General features: G+C 41.7%; 1 protein-coding gene across 1 annotated transcript in view; it reads left to right on the forward strand.

Annotated features, from left to right (window-relative positions):
* The first annotated feature begins 14,625 nt into the window (after positions 1-14,625).
* glra1 (glycine receptor, alpha 1) overlaps positions 14,626-22,064 on the forward strand; it is a 61,707-nt gene continuing 54,268 nt past the window's right edge. Inside the window, exon 1 of the mRNA XM_028589459.1 lies at positions 14,626-14,699. Coding sequence (XP_028445260.1) covers positions 14,697-14,699 — 3 coding nt within the window. The 5' untranslated portion in view covers positions 14,626-14,696. The remainder of the gene's footprint in view (positions 14,700-22,064) is intronic.

Below are 22,064 nucleotides of genomic sequence, written 5' to 3' on the forward strand. Positions count from 1 at the left end.
TTATGACTCTTAAAAGTTCCCAGGGAAACCCTTTTGTCATTTCTCTCGCTGGCGTTTCAGCTCTGATGTTTATGCATGGAGGATAAGACCAAAATGATCGCCTCTTCAGCTGTTGTGTCCGGACATAATGGAAGAAGAACAGCAACGGGGAAAGAAAAACAATCCTCTGCTTTTCTTCTCTCATTTCCTTTCTCTCTCTGTCAAACTCTCTCGCCCTCAGTCCTGCTTGTAAAATGAGCTGTGTTCCTCAACTTCCACGAGCATGTGTGGGGAATATATATTAGTTCAATAAAAAGTAAAACCGCTTTCCCCGTACCATATAGCCTCACAGACGACGCCCTATAAATATTTAGTGCCATTGTAGTATTTTTTGCTGAAGGCAGCTCAATTGCAAAAAGAGGCGATCCTGCGTAATTCAGAGCATTAGTCATATATTTTGTAGCCAGCGACTTTTCTTCTCCCTCTGCTTTGTTTGTGGCTGTGAATAAATTCGGCCACGCCGCTGCTGCGCTGAGGTGTCACTTACAAGAGTGCAAATTGGGCATCAGGAGAGGAGAGAGTTAAATAAAGCATAGAGCAGGGCCAAGACAATCCTCCCGGTACCTGTTTTACGACCCTCCTAAGGCCTGATAATGGAGCATACCGGCTGTACCACCTATACTCTTTCTTCTTCTAAAAGCATGAGGTGTGTGGGTGGCCTTTACTCATATAACCTTGTATTACAATAGACCCACCGTGTGTGTTCAGCAACCAAATCAATAGGACAATAACAACCATGTGTCCGCGACAGTAGAGCTGGGCAATATATTGATATTATATCAATATCGTGATATGAGACTAGATATCGTCTTAGATTTTGAATATCGTAATATTGTAATATGGCATGTAGTGTTGTCTCTTCCTGGTTTTAAAGGCTGCATTACAGTAAAGTGATGTCATTTTCTGAACTTACCAGACTGTTGTAACTGTTCTATTATTTGCCTTTACCCACTTAGTCATTATATCCACATTACTGATGGTTATTTATCAAAAATCTCATTGTGATAATATTTTGTGAAAAGCACCATTTTGTTAACAAAACAGCAATGCTACTAATTGTGGTGTGACAACATGGACATACCAATGTTCTTTGTGGTAGGAGTATGGACTGCATTCTGACGGACTGCAGTCACACCACAGTTTGATACAATTTCAGAACTCATCATTCCGACTCAGATATGATTTCTAGGTCTGATTTAGAGTTGTCCTTTTCTTGGGTGAATACTTCTGGGTTTGACCACCATGTGTTTTATGGTTTCTTCAAATACCAAAGGTTTATGTTTTTTTTTTTCTATGCCGTTCCTCAACAAAACCTAATTCAAATTATCAAAATTGTCATGAACAAAATGACAACAGCAGTATGATAATCTATCTGAAGTAGTTTTATGATATCTGAATGTGTTTTTATGAAAAGATACAAAGTGCTGTGACATTTGCAAAAGTTACTACAATTGAGACACACTTATATCTGTTTGACACAATGAAATAATGTGCACAGAAATCTTTATTCTTATTCAAGGTACTCCGAGAGTCCAAAATACACTTGTCTAAAAGATTAACTTCCCCCTTCCACCAACAACATCTGGCAGTTTGACTTCCTGAGCTCATCAAAACTTAAATCTGCTCCTCACACACGCACAGCTCAGACGCCTCAGCATGAAGTGAGCTGTGACAGCTCTCAGCGCTGCAATGTTTCCGACTAGTTCTGTTCGTGAGGAAGTCCGGCTATTGTTGGCTGAGTCATTGTTGGCAGATGGGGATCAAGCCACCACCAGAGGCTTAGGCATGGCTGCACACAGTCCCGGACTGATGCTGCAGAGACCTCTGAGTCTCACTAGATGATGTCGGGGAGCCGAGAAGAGTATGTCTGTCAAGGACTCAGCTGGAAACCAAACCAAAATGATGGATCTTTTTGTTGTGGCACATTCAAATGATATGTCATATATGTACAACTCTAAAGTGAGAGACAGAGGATGTCGCAGACGTATTCAATTGTGCAACAAATCACAAATCATGTGCCTGTTTGTCAGGCGATTCCATGTAACCTTTTTTTCAAATCAGGTCTGAACTATTTGGTTATGGAAAGATTGTCTTCATAACAGGAAAACAAACACTGACTTTTGGCACGAGATCTGAAGTGAATCCTGGTTTTCTGAAGTTAAAGCCCAAAGCTTTGTGCGGCAAGGCATAATGTCCCGGTTTGAAACTTTTTGATGCACAATCAGAACGACACACTGCTTTCTGCTAATGTCTTTTTCTTTCTGAATAATACAGTCTTGAATGTTGCCTTGGTCCATTTAGGATGAACAGGGAAAGGTAATTCACTTCAAGAATGATGCATCATGCCCTCTCTTTCCTTCCTGTTTCAGTTAGAAAGGAAATGACATGTTTGTTTGCAGGGTTGTTGGCTGAGTCCTACATGTTGGTCAAGTTGGTTATACTTTACTTGAAGGTATCTACATAAGAGTGACATGACACTGTCATAAACATAAACAAGTCATAAACGTTTATGACATAACGCTTCTTTCAGTAAATGTCATTCGGTTTTTCAAGTTATGGTTAGGGTTAGGGTTGGAGTTCATGTGTCATGACTGTGTCATGACAGTGTTATGTCAATCTTATGTAGATACCTTGGGTCTGTTTACTAGACATAATGACTTCAAGTATCAACTGGACATTGCTGGATTTGCGATTCACCACTACATTGGCATCAGCAGTGCTCCCTGCAGCCTTTATGCACCTGCTATATCATCCTAACATATGGCATTTGTTGGATGTGGTGCAACCTGCTGTTTAGTAAGCACTTTAATTCAGAACGCCTTCCAATGTCATGAGTGGATACATTTGTACTAAGAGTGGCTCTAAGGGACCATTCGGTATTTATGGAATGGACCACCGGAGGAAAATAGGGGAGGGTCATGTCTTTTTATTTTTTTTTGAGGGGAGGGTCACACACATTTTTTTAGTCTAGGTGGGAGGGTCACCTAACTTTTGTATTCATGAAAACGGCAACATTTCAAAGTGGCTTGTTTGGTGCATACTTTTCCATGTAGATCTCAGTCTCGGCCCCCCATCGCTAGCAGATAGGTCTGAACCAACAAAAATCGCAACATGACAGCAACGCAAGTTTGGAGTTGCTTTTGTGGCCGGTCAGCAAGCTTGTTACGCCCGCAATCTCTTTTGGAGCATTATAGCTTCGAAAAACCACACGTTCCAGTTAATGTTATGATGGATATGTGTGTTGAGTTATTTAAGCAAACGATCGAGGAAATCAATGCCTCTTGTCCGCGAGTCTCCGGAGAGAGCTGCAGCCAGCTCAGTGCGGGGTCTGTGAAGGTGGACAGGCCGGGCGGTAAGCCAGCGACCCCGGCAGGCACCCGCCGGCTGTCACGTCAGACTGTGGCGCTTCAAACTCCACAGTCGGACCAAATGTGCAATAGCCATCAAGTTTTGTAAAACGGCCCATATTTGAGCTCTACATAGTTGATTTCTCGCATAAAAAAGTCTCAGAAGTGAATTTAGTAATGAAATAGCAGACAAACAATGTATAAAGTTTCCAGTTGTAGTTCCAATGAGACAACCTGTAGGGGGACCGAAGCGGGAAAAGTTCTCTAGTGTTGAATTTCTGATTGGGCGGGCCAGCTGTCAATATGGGTTATTACCCAGTGTGCTTTGTTGAATGGTCCCAATGTTTTATTGTTTTATTTCATGTGAATACTAATTTGCTAGAGGAGTAACTTAGTATTTGGAGTAATGCAGTAATGCAGGAAGTGTGCATTTAGTTTCCATGCTTATTGTGTTAGTGTAATATTAGTGTAGATTGTTGTTAAGTCGTGTAAGTCATGTTTGTAAAAAAATAGTGGTTATCTGTACATCTTTGCCAAGCGCAAACCAGTACAGAAGGCATCAAGAAATTGTTGGGGAGGGTCATCCCTTTTTTCCCAATGATTTTGGAGGGTCATAGAAAAATGTGTTGCTGGTGAAGGGAGGGTCAAGTTTATTTTGACTAAAGATCCCAAAACCCATTTCAACCCATCGGTCACAATTGTGAGCGAAAAAAATATATATATTTATAAGCCTCTAAAAATGTTACTGGGGGAATTTCCCAATACTCTTTCAGTAAATATTGAAATAATAGAGTGTTTTAATGAAATGTGTGCAGTGTCAAATGTTTTGAGTAAATTGTCACATGACCAGAGCTGTTTACTTCCTGGTTGCACCTTGAGAAGAGGATGGCTGCCTCAAAGCTCCAAATAAAAGGTTCGTAAAGTATGTTAAAATAAACATAGGAAAATAGATTTTTTGTACACATGCTCTTTAAGTTGTCTACTTATGATATATATATTTGTAATTATTCAAATGTGTTTGGTGTGTTTGCAGAATGAGTAAACATGTTAATGGTCACAATAGTGACCGGTGGGATAGAATGTTGTATCTAGATGCACACATACTTCTATACAAACAAAAGTCTTGTCGTATCTTACCTACATTTTTTCTTTATTTTAGATTTACTTTAAGTGAAGTCCTTGACATGTTGGATCTAGGTGACGGCCCAGACTAGGCATGCAACATTGCAATCATACCTCAAAATGAGAAAGATGCCATTATAAGTGATTGTGATAGTGATGAGTCAGATATGGCCTATGAGGGGGAGATGGACCATTTGCCAGCAAGGATTTTAAATGCAGATGCTGAACTGTTGGAGACAGATGACAAGAACAAAACTGAGTATGAGTACCCCCACCAGCCCTCCCTTACCATGTGTCACCACAGAATACAGGGCCTCTATAAGGCGTACCAGGCAACCAAAAGAGCCAACCTTTTCTTCACCACCGTCTACTGTTGAAGAGACAGTCTACTGTTGAAGAGCCAACCTCTTTTTCACCACCGTCTACTGTTGAAGAGCCAAGCTCTTCTAGCCACCAAAGAGATAAGACTGAAGAGCCTCCAACGTCCTCACACCACCAGACTGGCCAGTCTGAGAAACCTCCAAGATATCCTAGCCACCAGAGAAGCAAGTCTAAAGACACTCCAAGGTGCTCTGAATGCCATAATGGCCAGTCTGAGGAACCTTCAAGGTCTTCTAGCCGCCAGAGAAGCAAGTCCAATAAAACCTCAAGGTCCTCTAACTGCCAGAATTGTGGGTCTGACGAACCTTCTAGTGGGTCTTCTAGCCACCAGAGGGGCCAGCCAGAAGGGCCATGGGCACAGCCAGAGGTGGTAAAAAATAAAGACAGTGTTCAAACGATCAAAGAGGCCGACCACTGTTAGCTTTCCTGAATACAAAGTATACAGACCAAATGCTGCTGAATGTGTCAAACAGGGCTGTCCTGATCCAATGGATATTTTCCTCCTAATGTCACCCTAAGAAAGATCAACGTTGAAATGTCCAACCTCTACTCCACTCAGACCAAGGCCAGGCAACTGAATATGAATATGGAGGAGCTCCTTACATTCTATGGGATCTTACTGGCATCTGGCTACAGCACTGTTCCAAGAAGGCGTATGCACTGGTCGCTTGACAATGATGTACATAAATGAATGCATTTCAAATGCAATGCGGAGGAATCAATTTGACGAGATCATGGCCTCAGTACATTTTGTTGACAACACAAAGATCACAGAGGACCCATTTTTCAAGGTCAGGACCATCTTCACCGAGCTCAACAAATCGTACAAAGTCATGCCATATCCGGAATGGCTGGCTGTGGATGTAAGCATGATACGATATTATGGCCACCATGGATGCAAGCACAAGTACAATTTAAAATGTTTTATTTTAGTTACAAATAAATGTTTCAATACATGTTATGTTAAAGTAATGCTGTTGCAAGTTGTATTCAAATAAATACAAAATGTCTCAGTGTTCATACTGTATCAGTGTGGAAAGTCCCAAGTTCTTGATGTAGTAAGTATTCTGTATTCTGTTTCAGTGATTGCTGTCAGAATACCCTTATTTTAATAAAAAAACAATTTGAGCAACGTTTAATTGAGAATACGCATATTATAATAAAACACACTTTTTCATCTACTTTTCTTCATTTAAAAAAAATATATATTCTTGATTATTTCAAAGGATTGCTAATAACACATGATTTGCATATTTGCATGTCTGGGAAAAATTTGGGCTTAAATGGTTTAATAAAAAACTAACAGTCCCTAATGGGAATGGAAAGCTTAAGCTTGGAGCAGTAGGGAGGTACTGAACCAACAACAGCTGCCAGTTTTCGGCAATGCTAAAAACTTCATTTGAGTAGTGTAGGTACGGATACAATAAAGCAGTCCTACAGGCTCATGTCTGGTGTCCACATTTTCGCATCCTTGGCTGGCAGTTCGCCGCCGGTTCCACTGTCATTTTAAAAATCACAACGAGGACGAGATGTTAAGTTGACACTGGCAAAAAAGCTCCAAGTCTGCCAAGGGAGGCAACTATTAATCATTAAAAAAGCAATTACAGGCACTTCCCTGGCAGGTTTATCAGGCTGTCATCTTCACACCATCTCTATTTAGACCTATCTACTTCCTGGATAACCACCTCTCTGTCAGTTCGGCTCCGAGGTGAAAAATTAGTAGATGCTGATGACCAGCAACAAGACACTCTGAAAACTAAAAGGTTCTACAGAGAACCAATGTGGTGAATCAAAAACAGCAAGCAAAATAGTTTCTTTTAAAAGAGTAAATGGTAATTTTTTTTCTTTCTTTCTTTTTTCTACAATATTCCATTAAATATACTTCAATGGGACTAGGCTATTTTAATTTAGCAGTTTTTTATTTATTTTTATAGAGCAGTGATTCATACATTCTTTAAATTAATTATTTCTGCAATAAATGTCTGTCCTTCATGATCTTGCAAATATTTTTGTGAATATTGTGGTCCAAGATGACCACAGTAGTATTTTAAAATGTCTGTCGGCTGTCCTGTTTGTGGGCGTTATTGTCCCCAGCTGGATTACAAGCGAGCACACTGTGGCACGTGGTACTCGTCTAACATCTTCACTTTCAAAAGAAAACACAGCAAAAGCTGGTTATCACCTTTTACACCTTCCTTTATTAAGACATATCACTATAGTTGTATGTATCTCCTTTGTAATCATAGAAACTATTGTTTTGCGCACAGCAACTACTGCCCTCTTTCAACATGGAGGAAAAAATAAGCATTCAAATGATCTTGATGGTTGCGCAATACAAACAAAATAGTATATCAACCCTTTTGTTGAAATAGAACATTGGTTAAAACATAATGTATTTAACATAAAAAAGGCCCTGTATTCATGAAGAATTATAGGGATCAAACAAAATGTCTTCAGGGTAAAACGTTGTGTAAATGTAGTGCAATAAAGGGCTGTTTTTAGATGCCATTTACACAAAGAATATCAAGAGGATTACATGTTGATTCAAACCTCTGAATATTAATATCTGTCAGAAAAAAATATCTGAATGGAGTTATGAAATGCCTCATTAAGCCCTCCCTGTCAAAACCAAAAAGTTCAAATGTCTTTCAACGAGCTGATGAAACCTCGAAACTTCCAGAAGCTTCAAAGAAATGAAGTCTTATTTTGTAGACAAAATGCAGCCAGGTGGGTGGGGGGGGGCTGCAGTGTGTTTTAACAGCACAGACTTGTACAAATTGTTTTGAGTGTGACACAGAAATTGGAGAACTCGGGGAAGGTTTAGAGCATTTCTTCAGTAAGAGGCTGCAGCGGCTGCAGTTAGCAGAAGTGCTGAGGCCGAGCCGTTTGTTTTTATCCAGCTTTATTGCTGTTGTCACTTGTTTTTAATGAAATTGGAGTTCAGTTGAAGAAGGCGGGGGATTTATTCGTGCCAACCCACCTCATCAGGCCTACTCAGCGTGTGTGTGTGTGTGTGTGTGTGTGTGTGTGTGTGTGTGTGTTTGAGAGAGGGGGAGTATATGCGTTTATATTCAGTGAATTTTACTTTTAAGTTCACATGCCAAGGGCTGGTAGAGTAGAATTGTATTTCACAAGAACATTCACAGCATAGTCTTAATAATGCATATACATTTTTCATTAAAAATATGAAACCCTTCAATACAGTTTTATGAAAGTAGTCATTTCTGTTTATAGTTTTGGGGGCGTTTAAGTCCACTGACTTACCTTTAAGTGACTTACTTATACAACAGTTTAAACTACATTTTGATATTTAATCATCCAGACAGTGGATTTGCTTTGTGTTGATTGGCTGTACGGTGGCCAGCAGGGACCAACTTTGGATGCATGCAGAGGACAAGGACTGTGTAGAACATACTGAAATGTTATCAGCTACAAAAGGTTAAACAGCAATGAGGCGTGCAGACAGTATGCATGCGTGCAAAACCGTATGTTAATGAGGGTTAATGTGTGTTTTGTGTGAGTGCGGTGCAGCGTGTAAGCTCCATGCATACTGTATGTGTTCTTGAGTTTAACATGCGAGTGTGTGTTCCATGCACGCCCCAATGCACCTGCATATATATCTGCACAATCTAAAATAAGTGGTGTGTGTGTATGTGTGTGTTTGTCCGTTTTATTGCTTACTGTGTGTGTGTGTGTGTGTGTGTGTGTGTGTGTGTGTGTGTGTGTGTGTGTCTTGATGTAATTTGGTGTATCTGTTTATCGAGCATGTTTGCTCATGTTAATGTATGTGCTGTTTGTATGTGTTTGTCATTGTATCACTTATGTGTGTTTGTGTATATGTGTGGATTCAGTACATAGCTGTGTGTTTCCATAAACCTACTCCCAAGCACAAATTTGAAGTATCGCATTAAAAAGGCTGGAGGGAAACTGCAAAATTGGATAAAACGTTCTTAATTGCGCAAAAGAGTTGATGGTATGAATGGGATATGGAAACGCCTTGAACCAAATTCCTGATCACCTCTCTTGATTTTTCTTCCGTAAATTGGTTAGATTGCTAAGGCGACTTGTTTTGTTTCTCTAATTCTTCTACTCTGATTACTGGCAGATTACAGCCACGTGTGGCCTTCAGCACCAACTTCTGACCAAACTACGCTGTAGCCTAGTTTACTCGCTCCAAACCAGATGATGAAAACATACCGAATTCCCATTTCTTTTTACATTTCAAAAAAGGTTTGCTTAAATTTCGCTTGTGGAAACAGCTCTGGCAGTCTCTTCAATCAACTGTTGCCTACTAGAGAAGCCTACTTGTGTCTTCTTTAGCTCAAATCAAGGACCCACTGTTTTGAAACGACTACTGATTTTGGTTGGTGAATCTGGCAGTTATTATAAAGTGCAAAGATAGAAAGATTTCGAGAAGTAGCAACAGGAACCAAGGGTGACGGGGCTTAGCGAACATAACATTTAATAGACTCATAAGAGGTACTCAAACGTACTGCAAAGGATAAACAATAAGTTTAGAAAAAAACTAAGTGCAGCATAGATTACAACATGGGTTTATTTGAGAATCCTTCATTTCAGACAAGAGGCTATGGAAAGCATTATGTCATCGAGTGTACTTAACAAGTAATCCATAGAAGTACAGACGTGTGTGTGTGTGTGTGTGTGTGTGTGTGAGGCAAAAATGAGTGTGCAGCTACAGTCGCCGGTGAGTCACACTGCCAGCCTGCCCTCCATGACAGTTAATGAGCTGTCGCTTCTTTCTCCTTTCTGTCGTTTTCTGCTGCACCCACGTCTTCTGTCTTTATTGGAAAGCTATACAGAAAAAACTCTCTCTCTCTCTCTCTCTCTCTCTCTCTCTCTCTCTCTGTCTCTCCTCTCCCTTTCTATATGGTTATTAAATCAACTGCTGTGCCAGAAAAGAGGGAGCGAAGCAGAAAGAGGAGATTTTTTGGGTTGGGTGAGGGGGAATTAGCTTCTCCTCCTCCTCAGGTTTTCGGCATCACGCACTGCGAAGGGACGTCAAAAGAAGACAAATTATGATATCCCCCCCCCTCTCCCCCTTTCCTGCCACGGAGCGAGAGGACTTTGAAGGAGGGATTTTGAACAAAGCCAGGATGCAGAGGAAATGTGTCAGAGGACTTGAGTTAGGCCTGAAAAGCCATTCTGAGAAAAAACACAGTGGAAATGTAATACCAGCCCGTTTATGGATAAAGCCTCTGATGTACTCCGACGTATCGGAGCTCATGCTCACGGGGTTTATCGAGCCTGTATACATCAGACAGATACTTACAGGTGGCGGAGCTGGGTTGGTTATTTACCACGGAGCGTCTAGAGTCTATTTATCCAAGTGCATTTACACCCAGTTTGCTTCAACTCCTGCAGTGCCAAATAAAGGGATCATTCAATTTCCATTTTTGTCAGAAAAGTGAGAAAATAATTGCATATGTAATTTATGTATGTCATGCCAGGCGTTTTTTTTAAAGGAATCTGGGTGATTGTTGTTGAAAGTCTAAAATAATGAACCTCACAAATAGCAGCACAACTGAAAATGGGAGCATCCGCTCACCGAGGAGAGACGGATGCATGGTGGTGTTGTTTGTGGGAGTGCAACAGTAATCCATGACCCACCATGGTTGTAGTTTCATGCATCGAATTCAGTCAAGAGAAGCCCAGTAGTGTTACACTTGACCGGCTGGTGCTTTCAAACTTTACACCAGAGATCTACGGGGTCCGGGACCCCTCGGAGGCCCTCAGAGGTACTGCATTAAAAACATTACCATGACATGAATCCAACATGAATCCAACATATTATTTACAAGTATAAATCAGTTTATTTGCTAAAAACCCATTATTGATAGGCTTACTGGCCTATAGGTAAAGTAGTCACTAAGGTAGCCATCCACAAATGTAGTTAACACGGATTCACTGTGCCACATGTATGTTTGACATTAAAACATGCGTTATGAAATCATGTCGACAATTATCATTTGAATAGCCTATGCGCTAAAAAGTATATGTATAAAGGCTTTGGGCCGCCCCACACGTTATTGTAGGCCCAGTTTAATATGCAACTTCACACTACTGCTGCTTTGTCTCTGTTTCAGATAAGGGGTCCATAAGGGGTCCTGGGCTTAAAAAACATTGAAGACCCCTGCTTTACACCATAAGACTTCCATAGTTCCCTTAGTCCAAGCACCAGTTATGTTTCACCTTTGAGGTAATTGAACCTCTAATCCTGGCAGTTTAAGTATCCCGATCTCCCCAGTCAGCTACAGTATGCAGCTATTTCTCTTTAGCTACAGTGGAACAAACTCATTTCATCTGCAGCCAGTTCCATTTGCTGCACTGGAAGCAAACCTGGTTGATTAAATATGTGGAAGTTTGTTTCTTTCCTTTCATCTTTATTACCTCACCCTCCTTTCCTCACGCAGCCCTGTGAGTAATCTATAGTTTGTTCTAATTAGATGCTGTACATGTAAGCCACGTAGGGAGCCGTTGCCTCCGGCTAGCTTTAATGATTTTTTTCCAGCTTAACTGTGCATCTTCAACCCTATGATTCTACTCCTATGGCTTAACCACAGTAGCGTGCTTGTGTGCGTGAGTGTGTGTGAATGACTCTCAGATGATATTCCTCCCCAGTGGCCTCCAGCAGTCCTCAGACTGTGACAGGGAGAGTAATTGGCCATCAAAATAATCCAGACCCCTTCCTTCATCCGCAGCTAGCCGGCGGCAAGTGGAATTAGACAGTGAATTTAGCCAGGGACTTTAAACACAACCTGTGTGTGTGTGTGTGTGTGTGTGTGTGTGTGTGTGTGTGTGTGTGTGTGCGCGTGAGAATATGACTCATGCAGCCCCTTGACTTTAAAATAAAAAATACATTCTGTAATTCAGCACAGTATTACATACAATTATCTGATGAATGCCTGATTAAGAGTGGATTATATATAATAGGATTACAGTAATCACATTACAAAAATTTTGCAAAAATGGTGTGTGCAGCAATCTAATTATTTCATAGACAAAGACTATATAATGGCACTTTTTCCACACATTTTAATGCATTTCTCTGCATGAAAAGTGCAGAGCTGTACTGCAAAGGAGCTATATTATGGTAAAGCATTAGTTTGTAACTGTGGCACTTTTCTAATTCAGTTTTGTATTTGACTACATTTTAGTTCTGCAGTTTACTGGGCACATTGACTCTCTGTCATCATCAAAAGCAGCAGCGACTACCTCAGATAAGAAGAGTTCACTCACTGTGATTTAGCACTTAAAGCCAATATCAAGTCCACTGCCTGACGGAGATGAGAGCCACGCTCCTCAGTGCAACTCCACTCCTGCTGCCAAGTAATCGCATTTGTGTTTGTACAACCTTAGTAATGCAGCAAATTGATGGAGCGGGCGCAAAAGGCCTGAATGCTTTTTACTTCCACTTTGACTCGCTCATTGGAAAACAACCTTGAAAAAAAACAACCTTGTCTCATCTCTTGACAGGAGAGTGAGGGGGACTATTTTTTGTCATTATGTGTTCCTTTGAAATGACACTTTTTAAGTCTCAAAGGGGATGTGAAATTGATTTTCTAGTTTTCTTAATGTCGTAATGAGATGTTTACACGTTTTCCTTCTCACTGACTCTTGACCAAACTTGCTGCAGTCGGACACTGTCGGAGTATTTAAGTTTGTGCTGGAACCCACCTCACCGAACACTTTCTTTCACTTTGTTTATTCTCTGCAGTCTGTCATCAACTCACTTTAGCTGTAGTCTTCCCTGCTGCTCTGATATCTGGTCACACACAGGGACTGAACGCACACAATCCACCTCAGTTCAGTTCCCATACACACAACATGAAATACAATAAAATTGATCTAAAAGAATGCAACACAATTAGTATAAAACTAAGGTTAAGTGCAGAGGGGTGGTTTATGTTTGAATCTGATTTTCAGAAGCCTGTTTCTCTGCCCAGAGGGAAGGATCGCAAGTAGCCTGGTATCGCATCTCCAATTTTCTTTTCAGCAATTCAAATAGGTCTGGTGTTGTGCTCATGGACGGCTCTTTTTTTAAGCCAATTAGGGTTTTGTAGTCAGGATTAAAAAGGGGATGTTAATGTCTCGTGCCAGAAAAAGGCAACAAACATGGATGAGATATATAACTTAAAGTGCTCATATTATGCTCCTTTTCAAGTTCATAATTGTATTTAGAGGTTGTACCTGAATAGGTTTACATGGTTTAATTTTCTTAAAACACCATATTTTTGTTGTACTGCACATTGCTGCAGCTCCTCTTTTCACCCTGTGTGTTGAGCTCTCTGTTTTAGCTACAGAGTGAGGCATCTCACTTCTGTTTCATCTTTGTTGGGAGTCGCACATGCTCAGTACCTAGGTAAGGACTACTAGCCAGTCAGAAGCAGAGTATGAGGGCGTGCCCTGACAGTACCTAGGTAAGGACTACTAGCCAGTCAGAAGCAGAGTATGAGGGCGTGACCTGACAGTACCTAGGTAAGGACTACTAGCCAGTCAGAAGCAGAGTATGAGAGCGTGCCATGCTAGCAGCTAGGCGAGCATTATAACGTGTGTTACAAAGTGACCACGTTTGTCTCTAAAGGCTGGACTACAATAGAGCTGTTTGGAGCAGTTGGTGAACAGTGTTTCCTGTTGGAGATGGTATGTCCCTTTGGGGGGGACTTTGGGCTTTTTCACTTTGTAAACCTATAACGTGCACAACAAAGATATATAACCCAATAAAGGAAAGGGAAAATGCCAAAAAGCATAATATGAGCACTTTAAAGCTGCATAATCAGTATTTTTAGATGAAAAATGGATCAAATGACTGTGTGTTATATAAAAGTCACTCACTTGTGACAAACTAAGAGAGGATTATCACAAGCTCAGCAATTCCCCTCAGCTCTATGGAGTATTTTAACTGCTCATTGTTCTGTTTTTAAAGCCTGCAAATGTAGTTGTGGTTGTGTTTTTTTAGTAACAATTTCTGAGAACCCCGCTGTACATTACCTGCCCAGCACCGAACAGCAGACACATAAAGTCAGCTGGGGAAGAACTCAAAAGCTACATTTGTTTCTGTGGAGTTGGTGGAGACCCAACCAGAGCTCAAAGAAGAAAGATTGGACAGACGTTCATCAGGTGGACACACTCCACTGAGATGATAATGTTGTTTTGTGTCACTGGATGTCTATTTGGGCAACTGTTTGCTTACATGTTCACCCTAACTGCTACATAAGTGGATAATGTATAAGTGTGTAAGTGTTGTGTTACAGCTTCTTCCCCCCCCACCCAAAGTGGCCAAAGGGAAAAATATCAATGCAGCTTGAAATTGGCATATTTCTTCGATCGACACAACATGACAATAAATGAACTGATCCGAGTAGCAAACTAACCCTCCCCCCCCCCCACAGCAAACAGTAAAACACACACACACACACACACACACACACACACACACACACAATGTCACTCTGATTAATGAAGTGGAAACAAGCTGTCATTTTAGCCTCATTATCAGACTAGATGTCAAACTTCCTGTCAATGTTAACAATCTAATCTCTGCAGAAAATACAGTCTTTGTTTGGAGTTTCTGGGGCTCTTATCTCAAAGTTTTCTTCTCTTGATTAAGTTTTATTTGCGTAATTTTATTTTTTACGTCATGCAGGTTGTTGAAAACGTTCAGATAAAATCTAACTTCTCTGTCTCTTTCCCTCTGTGTTCCCTCTCTCTTCCCTTTCTGCAGGTCCGCCGGTAAACGTAACCTGCAACATTTTTATCAACAGTTTTGGGTCCATCGCTGAAACAACAATGGTAAGCTCAGTTATTCTTAACACGGCTTTGTAACACAGCTCGACGTGTGGATTTTGATATTCTTTATTCGTCACTTGGTCACTGATGGTTGGGCGGCTAATGGAAAATGTCTCATCTCGTTGCAGCTCCATTTCCGCTGAGGCAATTTTGTCCTAAAAAAAAATGCGATTAATTGAAACGATGCAGCGCTGATATTCAGTTTCGTTTTTTTTTATTTCCTTTTGAAAAACTAAAAGCCTTCTGCCCTCGTGAGTGTTAAGAAAAGTCTCCGCCTCATTGAGCTTGTCTCCCATTTCAAACACTTCATTTGAGACAGCGCATCACTGCCGCGGCTATTTGCATAACAACGCGGCGGCGCTTGTGTCATGCCTGTTTGCGAGCAAACAGAAAATCCATTATTGTTAATATAACTGAACCATCAACCTTCACAGAGCAACCAGGCCCAAAGCAGATATGGTGACACTGAACTGTAGTATGTGTGTGTGTGTGTGTGTGTGTGTGATCTCAGTAGCCATAGAACTCACTTCTCTTCTTTAAAAGCTCCTCGCTTCCTCGCCTGAACTGGAAGTGGTTCTGGCCTTCCTTCATGAAGGCCGTCTCAAAGCTCTTTTTTTCTGCTGGAGCGAGGATGTTAGCCTGGTCCTACCAGACTCTGGTACATTAGCCTGGTCCTACCAGATTCTGGGACATTAGCCTGGTCCTACCAGACTCTGGTACATTAGCCTGGTCCTACCAGATTCTGGGACATTAGCCTGGTCCTACCAGACTCTGGTACATTAGCCTGGTCCTACCAGATTCTGGGACATTAGCCTGGTCCTACCAGACTCTGGTACATTAGCCTGGTCCTACCAGCCTCTGGTCCATTAGCCTGGTCCTACCAGATTCTGGGACATTAGCCTGGTCCTACCAGACTCTGGTACATTAGCCTGGTCCTACCAGATTCTGGGACATTAGCCTGGTCCTACCAGATTCTGGTACATTAGCCTGGTCCTACCAGCCTCTGGTCCATTAGCCTGGTCCTACCAGACTCTGGTACACTAGCCTGGTCCTACCAGACTCTGCTCCATTAGCCTGGTCCTACCAGACTCTGGTCCATTTCATTTGTACAGAGAGTCTGGCCACTCTCCATTTACAAGTGTTAACTTCCTCGAAGGAGGGTACTCTGTTGAAGTTTAAAACTATTGGCTCTGCCCAGAGCCAGTCTGGATCTGCCGTAACCAATCGTCAACGTTTGGTCGTTGGCTTAGCATCGCTAGCGTTAGCCTTAGCTAACTCCTTCACCACTAACGGAGCGAGCTGGAAAATCAAACTGTTCCAGAACCCCGTGGGGAGGAGGACCACAACATCATGGCCACCAACAAAATTCAGCAAAGATTGTTCTTGCTCAGGCTTTAACTTCTGGATATTCGGCAGCGTTGCCACAATGCACCAAATGGCTTTCGCTCGCGTCTTTTTCCGCCGCCATTACGGAACTACAACTGAAACTAGCGCACAACCTCAACGTTATCGTTCTCAGCCACTACCTCTGTTCGCTGATTGGACCGCCAAATATTTGGCTGGGGAAAACCCAAGACTATACTGCAAACTGAAGGGACTGAAGGGAAATGAAAATTGTGCGGAAGTACGTCGGAGGGCTGAGCCAGGCTACGAGGATGGAAGTTGGAGGATGGATCTCTGAGGAGCTATGAGTGAGGATATACGAGAGCAGCCTTCCTGGAAGCCGTGCAGCGGAAAGCCATTGCTAACTCCGCCCATACAGCTGATGTATTCAAGTGACGCTTCAGAGGAAAGACACCTCATCCCTCTTTCCTCGTTTCCTCTCTCCTCGCGTGATTTCCTCACGTGCTTCCTCGGTGGGACGGACTAAGACCAGAGGAAGGGACGTAAGTGAAGAAACGGGGTGCAATTTAAGAACCTGAGATCCAGCCAGTCACTCAGCCACTTTTGTCAAGATTAAAATAACCATTAGATGAATTGAGACACAATTTTGTAGACACATCCATGATCCCCAGAGGATGAATCCCACTGCTTTTGGTGATTCCCTGACTTTTCCTTTGGCGCCACCAGCATGTTAAAATTGTTCACTTTTCCTGTGAAATATCTCAAACTTCTTCTGGATGGGTTGGCACAAAACTTTGTACAGTCATTCAGTCATGGTTTCCAGACAACGTATCCTTAGGGCTCTGATGATCCCCTGGTTTCACCACTAGTGCCACCATGAGGTTGTAGTCTTTAGCTTTTAGTGATAACTTGACAGCAGCATGGATTGCCTGAATGACGGATTCTTCAGTTTGTCTTTCAGAGGTTTCTCCCATTTATTTTCTGGATTACCCGATTTTTCCTTATCACTGATCTTAGAGGATGTTGTTTGATGACCCAATCATATACCCCTGCGGAGAAAATTAAATTTTTCAGATGTTATCGGAGCGTCTGACCCCCATAGCCTGTCAGAGCCACACATCAATCAAAAAAAGTTATACTTCTGGATGCTTAGACTGACGACCACAGTCAGTGATGTTGCCCTTATCTCTCAAAGGGTGGATTAGAAGCAGAAACAACTGAAATAATTGGATTTATCAGTTGTTGTTTTTTTATCAAACCAGAAAATCCATTTTATAGCTCCAGAGGCTGAGGACGATTTTCTCGATGCAGTGATGGTGTTCGTTGCATTGTGTAGCTCTCGCTTTAAACGTAGACTACAATATCCCTCCATCCTCCACACACACACACACACACACACACACACACACACACACACACACACACAGTGCTGCTGGGGCCGGAGCACAGTGAACAGTGATAGATCGAGTCGTCAGAATGGCGCAGTGCGTGTTGAAGTCCCGGCGGTACGAGGCTTTATTCCTGTTTCAGCGCTCTCCTTGCTCGCTTACTTGCTCACTTCACACACACACACACACACACACACACACACACACACACACACACACACACACACACACACACACACACACACACACACACACACACAGTCAGACACACATTCAGACAGACAGACACGCAACCCCCTTCTTTCTCTCTCTCTTCATCCCACTTTACCACTCGTTTTCTCCCTCCATTATTTCCTCTTATATTAAGAACAGACGTGTACTCACACTAGCCTTATAATATCCAAATTCCATGATATTTTGAGGTTAAGAAAACTTGGACTTATCAATATCAACATGTGCCAATAAAATTGGTGAAATGGTTCTTGCTGTCATAATGAAAAATTCTCAGCTCCCGACTCACGTAATAATACACTCAATTACTGTAACAGTTCTTCCATTTTCTCCAGAATGGTATTATGTATGAGTAATATAAACGTGTTTTATTGTCTTCTTTCTCTGTACCCATTCCTAAGGTTAGATATGAGATATATAAACCCAAGCTCGTAGGATATACACTGTTCTGTACTATTTGTGACATTCATCTATCTCTGTCTCTCTGACTGTCTCTCTCTCTCTCTCTCTCTCTCTCTCTCTCTGACTCTCTCTCTCTCTCCCCCCACACACAGTTATCTCACTGCTCATTCATTCCCATCCCAGGCTTTACACTGTTACTTAAAGTATGATTGTCAGCTTTATCCTTTATACCCTCTCTCTCTCCATGCATATCTCTCCCTCGTTCTCTCTCCATCTATTGTGGTTGTAGTCGCTCTCAAAGGAAGAGCCACAGTAAACTGCCAGGTTGCTTTTAGATACTATTTCCTAGAAACAGTCTAAACTCGGGTACGCAGTTTTCTAGAAAAGGCACAAAAAACCCACCAGAATAGTAAAATGCAGCCCTCCTCCTGCAGCTCTCCCCTCTCTGTCCTCAGCCCCTCTCTTCATACAGTGACCTGTATGAGTACCAGTCATTCATTGTATCATGATGGCGTTATATTGCGGCCATTCAATGAAAACTCCCATTCTGTTTTCTTTGTAAAGACCTTTGAGATGACATACTGTAATTCAAGGTCTAGCTAGCTACAGAAACATTAGTCTCGCTTTGCCAGACCTTCCTCCAAAGCGCTGCGGATGAGGGTCTGGCTACTCCACACAGCATTCCGGGATGGGAGAAAAACATGCTCTCGTTAATTGGCATTTCTTTAAACCAATCACAATCGTCTTGGGTGGTGCTAGGCACCAGGAAAAGCCGCGGTGCCTCTGCAAAATAGCCTCGGGAAGGAACTTGTTTTGGTGGAACATGTGTACGTTCAAAAGTAGTTTTAGTCGCGCAACAGAAAACTCAGATTGGATAGATAGTCAAGCTAGCTGTCAGGATTTACCCTGCAGAGATCTGAGGAGCAGTTAACCATAGCACTTATAAATCCACCGGAGTTTAAAATGCCAACACAAAGGAAGCCCAAGGCAACGGATATCCTGCCTAAAGGAGGGAAATCTGGCGAAATATTTGTCAGTAATGGAGCAATCCCGGAAGTGGAACATCAAGGATAAAGACTGCAGAAACATGAACTTGAATTAGTCACAGCCGTGAGTCTTTGACTACGGTTAGCAGAAGGCTAAACTATTAACAGCATTTTTTCTCTCCAGCTCTGAAATGCTTCGCCGATATTGACAATTTTTTGTCAGACTTTCTTTCAGACTCTTTTTGAGAAGTCCATCTCCCTTCTTTTGGGTTCCTTTTATCCTTCCAATTCTGCCTGATGTTCTGTCACTAAATCAAGCTTTCACCATCTAAAGGGACGTTCACGCGCATCTGCATTTGTAGAACAGCCAATAGGAATACCCTCTCTCTGAAATGGCCTGTGATTGGCCAAAGTCAACGTCATGGACTAGATTGACTAAAGCCTGAAAACAGAGCCAAGAGGAGGGGCAGTCTGGTTTTCTCTCAGACCCACTCAATATTAGCAGTAGCATTTTTACGTGTTGTTTAAGTTGCAAATCTCAAACAACAAAATAAAGAAAAAGTGGACAGTATTTCTGCCATGTGCGTGCCAGTTAGTGTATGTGTTGGACCACGGTGTCTGTGGACTTTATTATATCTGCACTGTGTCTCTGCAGCTGTACACGGTCAGCACTCTTGATCTAGCACTATTTTAGTCTCACAGATCTGGTCTAAATACTGTCTCAGAGCAGAAATCCACATTCATTTTGGAGGTATAATTGCTGCAAAATGTCTTCCTCTGATGTACAGTCGCTTAATGCCTCTTAGTTTATTTATTTTTTTCCCAGACATCCACAAAATGCTCAGTTCAACGGGCAAATGTCTAATTTTTCAAAATCACCTCCAGATCCAGAGAGACGTTTGCTGTTGTGAATTGATTTGGCATCCCACAGTGTTGCTGCTGGTGGTGGTGCGGCTCATTTTCGAGGCCACACAGTGAAAAACAGCATATTTTTCTCTCTCAGTGCAATGTTGTCTGGGCAGAGCAGATGTGGCGCCATAATGTGTGAGACTCCGTAACCTCCTATCGCTCCTTCCTACCTGAGCAGCATCCAGGGTGGCGGCAGAATGTTATGACAGGCGTGGAATTAGAATATGGCTGCTGCTGTTTTGCTGTAGTTCTTGCATTTGAAGAAGAAGAAGAAGAAGAAGAAGAGGAGTAAGATTGCAGTCTTTCATGCATGGTTTACTGCCTGAGTTTAATACATGCTGAAATGAGTGCGGTATTGTGTAAGTACAGCATTTCCTCTACTAATGGTTTCTTAGCAGCGTGGCGGCACTTAACAGTCCAACAGCTTTATGTCAGGCTATTAAACCATGAGTATGAGCCTACAGACGTCGTAGGAGTCTCACGTTTTACTGCATATCATCATGCGTATGTGACATAACATCCTGCAGTACATTCCCCTGTCCGTAGGAGGACATATTGACTTTTCATTGCAATTACAACTATTATCAATATATATAATTATAAATTGGTGAAATGGTTTCCAGATTTTGTCATATACCCCCAATTTATTAACCTTAACATTTTTTAATAAACATCGAATTAGTCATCCATTCGCTCCCGATTCTTAATAATTCATGAAATCTTTATTTTGCACCCACACGTTTCTGTCCCCTCATTTGAATGGGAGCATGCTGCTCTGTCCAATCCCCCTCTCAGTTTAATGCACTAAATGTGCATCCATCTGCAGCCACGAGGAGCCTCTGACCCATGAAGCTGAAGCTTTATGGAGCGCATGACATCCCCAAGATGACCAGTTTTTCCCCATGAAACCATCTGTTGTTTCATGATTGGCTTTCAAGAGATGTCAAAATAAAGCCGTTTTGTGTTTAACAGGTGAAACTGCAGTGTATGTTTGCATCTCTGGAGGTGATGGTCTGACAGGCTAATTAACAATCAATTAAGTAGTTTGTGAAATGGACCAACGGATCGCGTTGCTCTGGCGTTACTACGCAGCTGCAAACTGAGAGAGAGAAATCTCAATCATTCCCAATCTTGCAGAGACTGAGAGCGTAGGTATATGTAAGGAGATAACATAGGCACAGGCTAATTATTGCTAACTAACATGCTAGTTAACATTAGTAATTAAACTTAAACAGCTAATGTGAGTCGAAACTACGACAGAAAGTTGTGTGGTTATGACACAATTGTTAGCCTATTTTTACAAAAACGGTTTCTATGGAGCCATAACGTGAGGTACACGGTAATGGAGCCTTTTATACATTGTCGTGTTTCTTTAGAAATAAACAATGGACAAATAGAGTCTTTAAACGCTTCAGATGTAAAGTTATTCGCTGTCAAAGTGACGTCAAAATGAATGGCAGTCAATGGGATGCTAACGGAGGATGAGTGCTTGTTAGCATCAAAATGGCGCCATATGAGGTACGCTGTGTGGAACTTGGCTTACCCCCTTGGTTTGAGAGAACTGAATCTGAGTATTTCCTGTTTTCTGATCCAGTGAAAGGTTCGTTTACAACATAGGGCTGCTCGATCAGGGAAAAATAATCATTATCGCAATGATTTTGGTCAATATTGCGATCACGATTATTTAACACTATTACTCATTGACTTTTGGAAAGATGTTAGGATTATTGAATTTAAAAAAACATTGGAAAAGTTCAAATCAATAGTGAAAACACCTAGAACTGTGACATTTCCCTTCATACTTTTCCTGTTTGAACACAAAACAAGAGTTTAAGATAAGAGTTTACTTGCAAAACGCGATGTGCAAAATAATCGTTTTTCTCGATTATTCTGTTTTTGTAATCATTAGGAGTCAAAATCGTAATAGCAATTAAAATTTTGATTAATTGCACAGCCCAATCTACAGTTATTTTTGTAAAGCTGTCATTGGAATAAGGGCAGGCACTATACAAAAAATACTTTGCAGGTGATTGGATGAGCCATCTGTCCGCCGGACGCTGTTTGGTTCGGTCCGCTGATGTTCAGACACAAACGCATTACTTGAAGCC

This window comes from Perca flavescens, chromosome 10 (assembly GCF_004354835.1).
Source record: "Perca flavescens isolate YP-PL-M2 chromosome 10, PFLA_1.0, whole genome shotgun sequence".
NCBI lineage: Eukaryota > Metazoa > Chordata > Actinopteri > Perciformes > Percidae > Perca > Perca flavescens.